At 43.9% G+C, this 15,869-nt stretch overlaps 1 protein-coding gene across 2 annotated transcripts in view; it reads left to right on the forward strand.

Annotated features, from left to right (window-relative positions):
- Positions 1 to 15,869, forward strand: part of MAN2B2 (mannosidase alpha class 2B member 2) — a 777,500-nt gene that overhangs the window by 450,215 nt on the left and 311,416 nt on the right. For both annotated transcript variants that reach the window (XM_069631990.1, XM_069631991.1), the window contains one exon: positions 521 to 654. In XM_069631990.1, the coding sequence (XP_069488091.1) occupies positions 521 to 654 (134 nt within the window). The remainder of the gene's footprint in view (positions 1 to 520; positions 655 to 15,869) is intronic.

The raw sequence follows: 15,869 nt of genomic DNA on the forward strand, positions 1-15,869 counted from the left end.
CACGTTACAGTGATATTGTAACCATATTTTTCATAGTGTACTTGGAATCAATGCTATATAATGCCACTTCCTGTTTTGTCAATGGGCAAACGGTCGTGTTGCGTCGCTTCCCATGATGTCACTTCGGGGTGGGGTCAAATCACATCACTTCCTGTGAAGTCATCAGAGGTCAAGGGTCATGTGATGTCACTTCCACTACCCCAGGCATTTTGGTGAAATGACGTCTCTGCTCACTTGCAAACTTGTCTATGCAGAAGTTTGTTCACTTAATGTTCCTATGGTAATGTGTGTCAAAATAAAAAGTGTACCTAATTCGCGCAACATTAGTATTGATCAATTGTAGGCCATCGTTATAAATGGACTGTGGCTTTAACAAGTGAATTCTAAATTAAACTGTTCTGCATTTGTATTACCGTTCACTAGGGTCCTAAAATGTATGTTCGAAATGATGTTTGGCAAACGGTATTCAGCGTTTTTATGTGTGTGTAGCACTAACTTGCAAATCTTTCTTTCATTAAAGGTGCGCAGAGTATTGAGCAGTACATTATAGTGTACAACCCACTCGCATGGAACATTACAACATTTGTTACTGTTGCTTTGAACTACACACACATTAGTGTGTTTGATGAATTGGGACATCCGGTTCCGGCACAGGTATTCATAGTTCTATTATATCGCCTAATTTCTAACACTATGCTATAGCATTACTTGTACTGTTGGCAAACTTCGTAAATGATACATTTGTTTTTTCAAATTTGGTTATATGGTTACTTAGTTGTTTAACTGGCGGAAAATGCTAATTTTCTTTGCACTTATAATTTACCGTTTTAGAAATCTCTGAACCCAGTTGTAGTTGGCATAAACCTCTTATTTATTTGTTCATAAGTGTTAAAAAAAGGCATTAAAATTACAGCACACACATTGCTTCCCATGCCATTCTACAGCCAGTACAGATTGGCACACTATCCATGTATTGGTTTCTTGTACGCTGTAGCAAGTTTTTACGCTTCTGTAATTGGATCACTGGTGTGTTAAAATACATGCCTGGGTCTGTGTAGTCTGCGTCAATAAGCCCGGGCTGAATTATGTGTCCAAAACCCGAATGACATTATTATTTATTTTTTACCGTATTCGAGATCCGAACGTTAAGGAATTCGGGTGAACAGGCTTGGGCAGGTAGTCGCCTAGCCTGCATGTAAGGACTCTGCTGGAGCTGTTAAGCAGTACCTGGGACTCTTTCAGAGAGGAAGCATTTGGAGATCTAAAGCATTTAACTTTAATTTCTAGAGGGGGCTGCTTGGACTTGTGCTTTTAATATAATACATTTATAGGGAAAGACAGAAAGAAAGGGCATTTTAAAAAGAAAGGGAGCTTTTCTGTTTCTTTTTGAGAACTAGATCCTTTTGACTTTTATTTTAAGGTAGTGATTTTTGGACTTTGAAACAAAACATTGCATGCTGTGCATTTAATAAGTAAGGTGCTTTTACGCAGTGCTCAATAGAATACAATTTTATTTTGTACTTGAGGAAATACCAATTAGAATCAGTCTCCCTTTCATAGAAAGGCAGGCTAGCCTTTGAGATTTATTTTGGAGAGATTTCAGTTTCTCTGAGGGAACTCAATATTTTACTTTACATATATGCTCTAGAATTAAATGAATGCGAAAGCAGTTGAACTGACTTTATTCACCACACCTTTGGGGGAAGAACATTGTTAGAAGTTGTGATCACACACCGTGGTGGAGGTTGGTTGATTGACGTTGTGACACAACACACATCATGCTTGAGCACATTGAACAGCCAATGACACGCGAGTCCACAGAGCGTATATATGGTGTGGCATTAGTACAGATTCAATAGCAGCATTCTGCCACTTGTACAGTGTGCAGGAACGTTGTGTCCCATGGAAAGGCACGGGCAAATCTGGGCATGTCAACATTGCTTTGGTATGGGATCAGCTTCCACATTAATGTTGAGCAACGAATGTCAGCCAGACCGCTGCATTTTGTCCACCTACAGGCCCTTTTCTGTATGCAAGGTTGTGATGGTAGGAGCCACATAGGAGTAGACATTTGGGATCGAGTGGAGCAGGTGGTGGTTGGGTGTCTAAGTTGCCAGTAACTACCATTGGGTTTTGTGGCAGCAGGCAATGGCGCCATTGTCATTGCTCCACTAAGACTTGACAAATCCGGGAATTTGGCCGTTCTTTGGGACTAGGGAGGTAAGCCTGCTACACTTAACAACCCCTAGGGGACCGGGTAAGAGGGATCCCATTGTGGGTGACTCCCCTTTAGAGGACAAGCAATCACCAGGAAGGGTGTTATTCATCCTTCCACTGGTCCCATTCATTTGTTGCTTATATGGGGATTGAGCAAGACACTTGTGTGCAATTCCCTGTTCATATGGCTTGTATGGTCTGACCTTTTATAATCCCAGCAAAATCAACCAGTGGTCCAATCTCGTTCCTGGGTGAACTATAAAGAAGGTATACAAGCAGTACGAAAGGGAGAGAACTGGTGTTGTTGGTGGAAGAGAGTAGGAGCCCACAGAACGGTACTCTCTCCAATGCAGTCCCGAACCAGAAACACACAGTCACAGGAGAGAAGGAGCCTCGACCACACCACACGTGGGTGAAGGCGCCCACTGTTCAGGGTCCCGACAAACCAGCAAATACCGGCAGAGAGACAATGAAGCATCAAACCGATGTGGAGCACCGAGCGCGAAGCCAGATCATAATGCTGTGCCAGTCGAGGAGACCACATCCTCCTAAGGAACTCTGCTACAGCACACAAGGTACAGTTATCCCAGGGTGCCGGGAGGAGGTGAAAGACTCGGCCACAGCCCAAGATAGGCTGAAAGACAGAGAACTGAGTCCCCAGACCGGGGCGAGTGCCACAGGAACCCAAAATGGGTAGAAGTGCAAAGACCCCCACGGTTGGTTGACGGATAGCAGAACCCAAAGCAGGGGTGAGAGCAACATGATCCCAAGACTGAGTAGAAGTGCAGAGACCCCATGACCCCAGATCAGGGTGAGGACATCAGAGCCCCAAGATGGGCTAGAAAAACAGACACACCATGGTGGGACGACAGACACCAGACCGCAGAGTGGCGTGAGAGCAGCAGTACCCCAAAGCGGGGTTGCAGAGTAGAGCTCATGGCTGGGTGAGGAATACCAGACCCCCGAGTGGGGTGAAAGTAACAGGACTCTGAGACTGGATAGAAGCAACAAGCAGGGTTTAAGAAGAGAGATCCTTAGGTGGGAAGTAAGAAGTCATTCCCCAAGAAGGGAAGAAGGAAGAAGTACCCCAAGGCCCGGGTGAGAGCATCAATACCTCAACAATGCTAAAGAGGCCTGCAAACCTTAGGTGGCCCTAGAGCAACTATATTCTGTGGTGAAGTTGCCTCTGCTCGACTACAAGAGTCAGAGTATCCTTTTTGGAAGCAAAGAAGAAGGTAAAGACACTTTGACCTGTACAATCAGGCATGTGCCCTGGGAGGTAGAGGCATTTGGGTTGGGGCCTAGGAACCAGCCACCACCAGACAATGAGGATGAATGCAGCAGTACCTTTAACTGCACAAATAGGTACTAGGGCTAGGAGAAATCTGAGGGACATTGGGGTGGGGTCCGAAACCGGCCACCATTACCACGGTTAGGGCAAAACCCTTTGCAGACCTTTCTAGTTTTGTTAATCTTTTGATTTAGTGGTAATGAACAAACTTGGGTTTGACTTGGTTTTAGACAAGGACTGGGTTTTGTGCGAGACATCCTGATGAGAACCTTGTTATTTTCTAGATGGGGCAAAGAACTCCATAGAAGTAGGGACAGAGCTGGCCTTATTCTCTTTGGTTTGTGAATGGAACATTACCGCTCATCGGTCTCCTGAGTCTGACTTACCACAGACTCTAGAACACAATTCACGTGCCATGTTTGCACATGTTGCATACTTTGTGACACTTTTTGTCAAGGATTGCTCCCATTATTGTGAAATTCTTGCAGAGGCACATAAGAACTGCTCTCTTTTCAGCCAAAATGCTTTGAGTACATTGCAGGTCCAGCACAAATTCTAACACCACCAGCCAAACATGTCTATTCGAACAGTTGAGCATTGAACGGTACCTTCATCAGCCCGACTCGCAGCTCATGCGCAATTTCTGCTCTTTTCTACTACCCGGTGTGTCATAGAGTGAGATGCTTCCAATTTTCAATTGACCCAGTATATATAAAGTGAATCACACACACACACACCAATGTTGCTGCAGTGTTAAGGATGCATATCATATCTTTTCCTTGGTGTCTAATCAAAGGAAAGGAGGGTCCTCTGTTTGAATGACCCGTTAGTTAGAATTTGTAAGAACATCCAGTGCACATGTGAGCAAGCTCTAGCACTGTAAGCGTCAATTCCTTATGCTAGGAAAGTCATTCAAGCTTAGGCTTTCTCTGCTCCTCATCCATAATAACTTTGCCCAGCCCTCATCCCCTACCAAAAATAGAACTAAGAGGCTACCGTTCTACATACAATATTTCTTCTCCAAGTCACATGACTGACATATGTTTGACAATAGTGAACGGGCTAAAAACAAGAAAGATGCCTCTAATAGATCCAAACGGTCTGGTGCTTATGCAGGATATCACCATCTTGGACGATACCCAACTGCAGAAGAAGAACTCTGTTACATTTCTTAACAGATAATAAAATAACTACTCAATAGCTTGCCCTTATTTTGTCAACTGAAGTTAGATACAGCAGTGCTGGTATGGTATTGTGATAAACAGCATTAAAACGGTTACTCTCAGGAGTACTGCATCATAGTTAAGTGTTATTTCTGAACACCTTCATTACTGTTTGTGGGTCCTCCTCTTGAAATTGCACTAAAGAAACACACTGCTTGAGAAATAGTGGGAACGAAGGAGGAGAGTTACTGAATCTAGCAGAAATGTGCTGGGAGCTGCGACGAATCGAGGGATGTCGTCACTTGTCCCCAAGGGAGAGCCCGTTCCTGTGCGGCTTGGGAGATGAGCCCGCTCTGCAATACCCTTCTTAGGGGCAGAGGCAAGTGGGACCTCATTTGGAGAGACTTCCCTTTGGGGACAAGGCTCCCCTTTCTGAGAGGTGCTTCCTCCAGAAGTACATACTATGGCCTAAATGGGATGCCTGAGAATACGAGATTCCATCAAGCACCAAGACTGGGATGAGAAAGCAATAGTACAACGCACTGTGAATTACTCATACTGAAATGAGGAAGCCATGCTATCAGAGACTATGATTTATCCCTACCGGGATGAGGATAGACCTAAAAAATATTGTTGTCCAAGAGAAATATGACATATCTCTTTAAAACCCAAACTCCAATCCCCAAACAGGTGGATACATTAAGCTCCATTGAGGAATGAGAATAAATGATATGGAGAGAAACACCCTCACATTAGTTGGGGTGGGGGGGAGGGGAAGGCGAGATGGGGGAATCAGTAATGAGTGGGAGGGGTGGAGGGAGAGAACACAGGGCAGAAATAAGAAACCACAAGGGAGGAGACACCAGTGGTCTGGACAATGAAGAAAGGAACTACAACAAACAAGGCTTCCACAGAGGTTCTCCTATCATCCGGAAGGTAACCGGGATGATTATAGTAACTCTCATTTAGCTTTTTCCAGTACCAAATCTGATAGAGTTGAATTGGAGGAAAAGGCAGCCCAAGAGCAATAATTGTATAAAACAAACTGTTGAATGGTTAAATACTGAAAGAGAAAGGGAAGAGATAGTTACGCTGAGAAAGGGGAACGTTAACTCGACATCCTGTACATAGTCAAAGAGGAAACAAGATATGAGCAAATGTCTAGAGAAAGTTGGCAATTGAATCACAGATTGAATAAAGTATATCAAGAGACTATAAAAGCACATGCTCAGAATCCCAAATTAGAAACGAGTAATAAGAAAGTCCCTAGAGGTATAAAACACCAGGAAAGAAAGCCAAGTAATCCAATTATGGAATTAAAGAGTTTAATGAGAACAATGATAAGATACTATTCTTAATTCGTCTGTACTAGGAGTGACCCAGAAGATTGGACTCAATTGCAAGAAACCCTTTCAAGGAACTATTTTTTATTGACAAAGTCTAGCAGAAGGGAGTCATTCTCCTGATTTGTTAGTTTTGCATGGTGGTAGGGTAAGTGAGGGTAGTTTGAACAGAGTAATTATTTTGTTTGGACAATCATGACTGACAAGCACCTTAGTTATCAAAGTAGGCAGGGAACACCCATAGTGATAGGAACAGATGGACATTATTTATTTGGTTTAATGAAACACTGACTGCAATGCCCACAATTAGTCGGTGTCCTTCTCCTGACTCGCCACAGAGCCTAGCCAGACCTACTATTTTCTTTGATGGTAGAGTCACTCCATTAACATTTTGTAAGGGTGTTTTCAACTGCCCAGGTTAGAAAATTAGAGGACATTGAAATTTGTAGAATATGGTTTGAAACTTATATCTCCAGGGCACAGATTAATGAGTAATGCAATGATCGAACCTGGAAGGTTTCACTTGGGACACCTTGTAAACAAACGCTATATAAAGTTTCTGAAATTGCTTTAGGGAACATTTCCTTTCTATAGAAACAAAGCAGAATTTTGTGAAGTAAACATTTAGGACCTCTCTTCGATGCATAGAAGGTAAATACCCTGGGGGCATGGGGTAAATCAGAGGTAATGATCACTAATGTGTTTGCACACCTGTTCTGAAACTGTGCATGCCACTTGCTATGGATCAAAAATCCAAGTAGCTTTAAATAAGCTATGATAACCAGGAAAGTCCATAAAAGACAACTCTTGGAAGAGTCCATCTTTTATAGGAATCTAAGATGTTTGGCTTCTTTGCATGCATTGAGGTGGTATGAAGATGTGTGTACGCACTCCTGTACTGTTCTGGAGAATTCTGAACTCTTTTTCTTGTTGGGGTAGTGCAACCTGAAGCAAAGAGCTGATTGAATGTAAGCAGTCAGCCGAGACCAAGTCTCCTGTTTGTTATGTAATGTGTATGTTTTGTATGCCTTTTATAACACACAGTTATTTGCCAAGCAGGGATTTTTTCCAGTGCAGTATAATAAACAAAGCTGCATATAGTCCTGGGGAAATCCGAGCTTTTTTACTTCATTCTTAATGGTAGATGGTTTGGATAATAGTTTATGGCAGGTGGTAAGCTATTCCAAAATCTTGAACCTACAACTGAACATATTTCTACCTATTATCATTTTCCTAAAGGTGGTTATCACCAGGGGCGTTGCTAGGTCTGGAAAAGACCCGGGGCTACGCTAATGTCAGAACTGTCGGGACTGGGGGCTAGCTAGCCTTTTGGTTCTAGCTCCTGAGATTCTATCCGGGCTACAACCAAAAGACCAGGGGCTAGACCAGGGACCCCCGTAGCCACCCCCCAGCAACGCCTCTGGTTATCACAGACCTCGTTTTCTTGGTATTGGAAAGCTTTCTAGTCAAGTGTTAAGTTAATCCGGAAGCAAGAGGAGAGGGTTTAGAAATAAGGAGAGCCTTGTGAAAAAGGAACAATGGCTTAAGTTTTCCTCCACTGACAATAGGCGCTCAGTGAGCGAATGCCAAAGCAGGGTAGATTTGTTCTGATTTGTGAATGTGCAGTATGAGCCTGGTGGCTGGAATCTGCACTGGCTGGTGGCATTCTATTAGTTTGACCTGGAGCACCAGTTGGATATAGGCCCCAGAGTAGACTACTTATACTTTTATGACTATGTAGAAAAGAAAATATAATTTAATTACTGCAGTTAAAGAAAGCATGACTTAACCACAGAGGCTCCTAAACTTTAAGGGACAGCTGTGGTGGCCAAATCCATATTGCCAGGTTCCCGACTTTGGTTATGGGAATGTTTCTAGACTTGCTGGCCAGAAGGTAAAATTCCAAGACTTTTCTAACTTTGTGACGAAGATCCCCGAACATCATTACAGCAGGGCATCTTTACGATGCTAACATTGTCTTCAAATTAAAATTACACTGATTAGCTGTAATCCATGCACCCCTTATCTCTAAGATATGAAATTAAGACAAAAACAGATCTTTGTCTTTACAGTTCTCGATCTAAATATCTTGCATGTTTTAGTGTCAGATCAACACACACAGGGCCTGATTCACAGAACATTTTCCTATGGTTTTGCGCCATTATAAAACGCTTCCATAAATCGGGCCCCCAGCCTCTAAATATCCGGAGAGATTAATATCAAATCAACACACATAGCCGGCACGTTTGTCGACCTTCACGAGATCTTCATCAGGGTTAATGACATAATACATCATGGTTTTGTAATGACGCACCACTTTATTTTTTACAGAATATAAAATCACCATATCATATATAAATCTCCAAAACATATCCCAATAGTGGGATCATTGGATATACCAACAATGCCAAAGCATGTGTGTAACTATTGATATTTTATTTGTATTGTGCTCGTACACAAGTGTTTCAGAGCGCGACAAGGCAAGGGAGGGGAACAGGGGAGAACAAAACAACAATCTTACTAGGCCCAGTGACATTGGGAACGTGTAAGTGCATGGGAGAGGGGGAGGGGAAAAGTGGATGGAAGGGGGGAGAGGTGGAAAGTGTGGAGCAAAGGAGAAACAGATTAATAATAGATAAATAATAAAGGCAACAAACGGTAGTAGTGCAGCCAGCCAAGTGGCAAGTGCTGGGTTTAAGGCAGCAGACATGGTAGGTCTGATAAGTGCAGGAAGAAAAAGGCGGGGGTCTGTAGGGGTACAGATACAGACTCAAGTGCAAGGGGTGGCTCGGAGGCAGTGTGGGAGGGTGAGCAGGTACCTGGGCCCGGAGGACAGAGGGTGGCCCAGTGCACGGTGCAAAGAGAACAGATCAGAAGGGGGGAGGGGGAGCGAAGGCAGAAGCAAAGAGCAAGGTCTTGAGGTGCTTCCGGAACCAGAGATGGTTCTCAAGTTTTAGAGTGGCAGGGAGGCTGTGCCAGAGGGAGGCCCCAGCCGAAGACAGAGATCTACCCCCAGCTCGTTTCTTTGAAAAACGACTCCCCCTGAGGGAGTTGGAGGTAGAGGAGCGGAGAGCTCAAGTGCGGAGGTATTTGCGGAGGGATAGCTGAAGGTATTTTGGACGCAGGCCCCAGAAAGCTTTGTGGACAATGCAGAGGGGTTTAAATTTAATCTGTGCATCCACTGAGAGCCAATGAAGACATTTCAGAGCTGGAGAGATATGATCCCACGGCTTGAGGCCAAGGACAAGTCTTGCAGTCCTGTTCTCGATTAGTTGCAGAGGGCGGAGAGTGGCGGCATGAAGCTTTAGAAAGAGGCTGTTTCAATAGTCCAACCTAGAGACAACCAGAGCTTGGGAGACCATGAGCTTCTGGGGGAAGGAGAGGAAAGGCAAAGTACCTCCTGAGGAGGTGCAGTCGGAAGTTTGACTTTTTAGTGACATCAGAGATGTGGGCGGAGAAGGAAAGAGTGTAGTCAAAGATGACCCTGAGGTTCTTAGCCTCCCAGGTGGGGGTAGGAGGAGGGCCAAAGGAGGAGGGCCAAAGGAGGCCGGCCAGAGAGTTAGGGTAAAGGATGGTGAAGGTGTGCCGATGAGTATCACCGTCTTGCTGGCATTCAGACAAAGATCATTGGCGGCACACCAATCTTGAATGGCAGTTGGGCAATTGGAGATGAGAGAGGGAGAGGAGGTGGTCGAGGGAAGCCTGAGAATGAGTTGAGTGTCATCAGCGTAGCATTGGAAATTTGAGCAGAAAAAATGGCAATGCAGTGGGCGAGAGTTGCCAGGTATTGGTTGAAAAGCCTGGGCGAGAGGTTAGACCCCTGGGGAACACCACAGGTAGAGAGGAACATAGTTGATTGGAAGGAACCTAGTTGGACTTGGGAGGGTCGATCAGAGAGGAAATAGGTCAGGCAGGGCAGAGCCTGATCAGTGATACCCAGGTTATCACAGAGATGGTTGAGCAGGATGGTATGGCAGAAAAGAGATCGAGTAGGATGGGGACAGAGGGAATGTTAGTCAAGGTTGGAGAACAGATCTTCACAGATGTTCAGGAGAGCAATTTCCGTGCTTCTGGCAGCTCTGAAGCCAGGCTGATGGTCATGGAGACAGCTGTTCGAATTGGAATGAAGGATAAACTGAGAGATGGACAGCATTTCCAGGAGTTTGCCCAGAAAGGGAGTAATGGAAATTGGGTGATAGCTAGCCAGACAAGAAGGATCAGCTGTGGGTTTCTTGAGATGAGGATGCACAAGTGACTGCTTCAGAGGGCAGGGGAAGGATCCTTAGGCAAAGGAGTGGTTGCAAAAATCAGCAAAACCATAATATAAAGAATCCAGGAAAATATAGCAAATCCATTTTGTGTGTGTACACACAAATTCATGTTGTTTGCAACATTACATAATCCATTTATTAGTTAAGTTGTCCATTGCCAGGTGATTTAGGACTTTATATCCCCATCTTTAAGATGCTAACTTTGTTTTCAAATTAACCATGACTATTCATGGAGGATTCCATACTCTGCATATGTAACTTGTGTTTCTGATGTTGGCCGCACAATGTATGGTCTCTTGACTCCATGATGCACAAAGAAGGCTTTTTGTTTATACATTAGAAACCTGCAAATCGGCCATAGTCGAGATCAGAATTAGGCCTGACGTCAAGTAAAAATACCTCCTTAAGGGATACCCCTACTGTTTATTCTATGTACTCTATGTACATGTTCATAGATTGTATGTATAACTGTTTCTTTGATGTGAATGTATGTTTGTGCTGTATATTTATTTATCCCTTTAAGTGCAATGGGTATTTCCCCCTCAGTGCCAAGGCCTTTTTTGGTGATTTCGGTATGTGGCCATTCAATGCCTTGTAACTTTTTTGTTACATGAGATATCTCGCCCTTTTTTCCCCCACAGCTAGGCAGTCGTAACGCCACTTATGTTGCTGTAGGGGGGATGAGAGAAAATAACCAAAAAGGACGAAAATTGTGTTTTTTTTTTTTTTTAAACAATACCAATAAAATGATGTACAAAGAAGCCTGTGGTTTTTCCTTGTAAGCTAGGAACAAATGGTTTTCTGTGCTGAATTCCCCAATTTCCTGGCTTTCAAGAACAGGTTGAGTGGAAACGAAAACAAATTATTTTGATGTGGCTATCAACCGTTTTGTGAGAGGTAGGCGATTTTGGCAATTACTGCCAATTGGACATGCATGGACGGCATGGAAGAAAAGGGTAGGAAAGCCGAATTGGAAGACAGAAAGGCATACATTTCTGAAAAGTAGACAAAATTCCAAGTTTAGGAAGGGGTGATTTGCACAGGTCGGGCAACAACTAGGTATGGGAAAATGCCATAGGTTGGGGGAAAAAGCAGGAAAATGACCGAAAGAAAAGTATGTGGTGGACATGGTTGGCTTGGTATGGCAATGACGTCTATGAATTTTGAGAAAAGCAATGCTCCGCTACATTCCCCCGACTCTTGCAGTTAGGAAAGCACACATTTTTTGTAGTGTTTCACAAAACAAGCAATACCACAAGCCAAACATTGAGGCATGGTACACAGGAGTTTTATGCTTACAGCCTGAACAGATGTACTTAGCATGTGTAAATCAGGAAAACCAATGTGGTGAGGAACGGCAAGCATACAGTTTTTGAAAGAGCATAGACAGACCTTTTCAAGGGTAGGTGACTTGTGTAGGCTACCAAAAAGTATGGTGCCTAAAGCAGCAACACAAATGTGCCAAGTAGGGCACATTTGTGAAATGAAAGGGTTGTGTGACAAAGGGAACCAGCAAATGGGTCAAAACGTTATGAAAACCACACAAATACAACAAATGTCATACCGTCCTGCGTTCCCACATGTGTCCCGATGAAAACGGTGCCTCACATGTGCGGGTGCACCTACCTGGGCGCCAAGTGGAACGCCGAACACACCCCTAACCCCAAGTCTTTTCCGACATCTGAATTTCACGATTTTTTCAGACGGGCACACCATACAGATAAGGGCCTAGGCTGTCCAAGCCACCAAGGAAAATGGTGAACCACATGCATTTCCGAAAAGAGGACACCCGTGGGAATCCGCAGAGGTCTGACTTGCGCAAATCGGCCCAGAATGTATTACCCAGAAACCCCGAAATGTGGCCAAAAAATGCATTTTCTGCACATTTCACTCGGCTCACCCACTGAAACACGCCGCCAACAACACATGGCTTACCGTCCCGCGTTCCCACAGGTGTTCCGAGGAAAACGGTACCTCACATGTGTGGGTGCACCTACCTGGGCGCCAAGGGGAAAGTCTAAAAGACCCCTACCCCCAAGTCTGTTTTGACAGCTGAATTTCACCTTTTTTCCAGACGGGCACACCATACAGATATAGGCCAAGGTTGTCCAAGCCACCAAGGAAAACAGGGAACCCCATGCATTTCCGAAAAGAGAATACCCGTGGGAATCCCAAATTTGGACTTTGCCGGGGGTTCTAGGTATTAGATTCTGAGCCGATTTGCGCAAGTCCGACCTCTGTGGATTCCCACGGGTGTCCTCTTTTCAGAAATGCATGGGGTTCCCTGTTTCCCTTACTGGCTTCGACACCCTAGGCCCAGATCTGTAGGTTGCCCACATGAACAAAATGTGCTGTGTGGAAAGGCTTGTGGTTACCAGTGGGTTACCGTTTCCTTTTGTGCCCCAGGTAGGTGCAATGTATATTTGTATATTTGACACACTTGTATTGCTGAAGGTTCTTTTCACTTTAAGGTTTCAATAAAGATAGGTTTCTTGGGTTCGAAAATTTTGTTACTTGTAAGTTATTTAAATGTATTAGTGTATCAGCCAAAATTTGACTTTTCACAGATAATAGACAAATATTAACATACATTATACAAATTGAATAAAATTAAATCAGAAAGAAGAAAGAAAAATAAAATAAAAATTGAAAGGAATACTCAAATAATACACACAATATACTTTTCAAATTCTTAAAATGTGTTCCATTAAACTGCATCTCATTCTCTAACAGAGATACACTGGATCTTAGTCAAATCATATTGAGGATGGAAGAAGACAGTAGCTGTTCAACACATTTTAAGTACTTCGATTTCGAAACCTCAGCACCTCCAACAAGAGAGATGTCTCTTTACCCTCCCAGAGACGTGGCCAAAAGTCATCTGTTGTCAACCAATGGATGTCATGGACAAAGCGAGAGAACTACTTGTTTCTCTGATCGTAAGTGCCCGGACAATCCATCAATAGATGTTTAACATTTTGTTTCGACCTTAGGTCACATAGATTGCAGATCCCATCAATTTCAGAACCCTTATTTCTAATCCTTAGCATGTCCCTGGTGACCACTAGGTTCATTCTGAATCTCAGAAAATGTGCACGCCAATATTGGTTTGGGAGCCTTCTAAGATAAGCTGGCAAATAGCCCAGTGGTTTATCAAGAGGTATCATCAGACTCAAAAATGTCTTATCCACAAACGAGGCCCTTGTTGCAATCCAATTGTACTGCGCCAACCTTGTTTTTACTTTCAATGGATTTTCAATCAATTCCCTTTCCGATGAGGCACATGTCATTAGTTGAGCCAAAACCTCCTGCCTTAACTCATTTAGAAAGTGATTAGAGTTTGATTCCATCTGCTTCTTGGCGTCTACATAGAGTTTTGGTGGGACCACAATTGACCTATATAGGGCAATTCTTTTCCATGCTGCTTGAGAGCCTAAAGATTGAATACCCAATTCATATCGCAGCCTGGACATCGGCAGAGAGGGCGGCAGGTTAAGACATTTTTTCCACAATCCACCCTCTAGGCGAATCCAGTTGAGTTTGACAGCCACAATTTACAATTCAATCCCGCACATTAGCACTGGGATAACCTTTCCACTATAGAACTTAATCAGGGGAACAAGAGTGCATTTACAATATTTGTATAGAATTGATTTCATTTGGCTGGACAATTGTCTGATTTTCCCACTCAAATAGGTCTCTATTGCTAGCATGGATGGTTTAGATCTAATTTGGAAACCCAGATATTTTGGTTCCTTCACTATAGGTAATTTGATGTCGTCAAGTCACCACCTGAAGTTTCTCAAACCGCCTTTCCTGGCTGGTTTAAATGCCATCACAGGGGTTTTGGTAGGATTGATCAATAGATTGTTCTCCTTAGCGTAGTTCGCGAAGGCATTGATCAATCTCTGCAGGCCGATCGCTGTGCAGTCTATCAAAACGACATCATCCGCATATCCCAATCCGCACATTTTTTGGTCATCCATCACTGGTACTACAAATGAGTAACCAATTAAATAATTCCACAGATCTGCCATAAACATGTTGCAACCCTTTCTTACACCCTTATTCGTTGGCATTTTTGAGGATACATTTCCCTCTAAATTAAGATGCACTTGTATGGAAGTGGACTCATGCAGATGGATAATTATGGCTAACAGGCCCTTTGGTATGCCCCAGTCCCTGAATTTGCACTACAGCTTCCCCCTGTTAATAGTGTCAAACGCACAGGAGAGATCAGTCCAAGCCCCATATAGGCATTTATGTTTTAAGTTGTTAGTGCTGAGAATCTTTAATACCATGCCATTGAAGGATGTGGAAAGACCCTTGCGGAAACCTGTTTGAAACTTTGATGTTATATTCGCTTTTTCCGCCCAGTCCTCAAGATCTTTCAGGACTAACCTTGTAAATATTTTGCTTTCCACATCCATCAGTGCTATGGGTCTATAATTTTCTGCATTAGATCTTTCACCTTTCCTAAAGATGGGAATTATTATTGCGGTGCTCCAAGACGGTGGACATTTGCGAGAGATTAAGATGTTATTAAATAGAGCAAACAAGATGGAAGATCATACGCTCGATGATTTGCATAAAGTTTCATTTGTCAGGCCATTTGGCCCCGCTGCTCTTGATGTTGAAGAGTGGCAAATGAAATTTTTGATCTGATTTTGATCCATCTTCAGTTCCTACTTCCGGTCTTTACTGATCAGACAAGTTACTGGGATTGAGTTCTTCAAATTTACTTGCAAAATGTTTTATCCGTACGGATTCATTGATACAATTGGTCTGGGAGTTGGAGATTTGCTGTGTTGGCACATTTATTAAACTCCAGAAGTTTCTAGAGTTAGTCAGTGACTGCCTTCAGCATGTCTTTACCATCTGTGGTCCGTCTCTCCCTTCACAGCAATATAGACCAATTATGATCTTTATTGCAGAGTGATTTTATTTCGAGGGGATTGTGTCCTCCAACATATTCCATATCTATGACAGGTAATGTCCACAGCTGTGCTGCTTCGGAAAGATTTCGGCAGAGGGCGTCATGCATCGATTTCGTCAATCCCATGTCCCTCGAGGGCCTCCGTCGAGGGTCGACGTTACCGGATGTTATATATAGGACGCACGACGCCCGTAGCCTCAGTTCCGTTTTTTCCGCAAACGTGTTTGCTTTGGAATCTCGGCGTGCTTGATTCTTTGCTTTGAATGATGTCTTCGTCTTCCTCTACTACCTCGAAGCTGGGCTTTAAGAAGTGTCGGGACTGCGGGTCGAAAATGTCCATCACGGATCCGCACAACTTCTGCCTCTGGTGCCTCGGCGAAAGCCACACCACCGACGACTGCGAGGACTGCCAGTCCCTGACGTCTAAGGCCATGCGGGAGCGTAGGGGGAAATTGAAGGTAGGTAGGGGTCCAAACCCCGTAAATCGAAGTCCGCTGGGCTTTTGAGCAATGACTCCAGGGGCGACTCTCCGCGTCAGTGAAAATCCAGGGGGTCTCGATCTAGGAGTGGTTCCCGCCAATCCTCTGCCTCGAGGCATTCTAGGAAGCGCCGGCACCGGTTGCCTTCCCCGTCTTTGTCGGAGGAGGA

The sequence above is a fragment of the Ambystoma mexicanum genome, chromosome 6q, assembly GCF_040938575.1.
Source record: "Ambystoma mexicanum isolate Mex_15411 chromosome 6q, UKY_AmexF1_1, whole genome shotgun sequence".
Lineage (NCBI taxonomy): Eukaryota > Metazoa > Chordata > Amphibia > Caudata > Ambystomatidae > Ambystoma > Ambystoma mexicanum.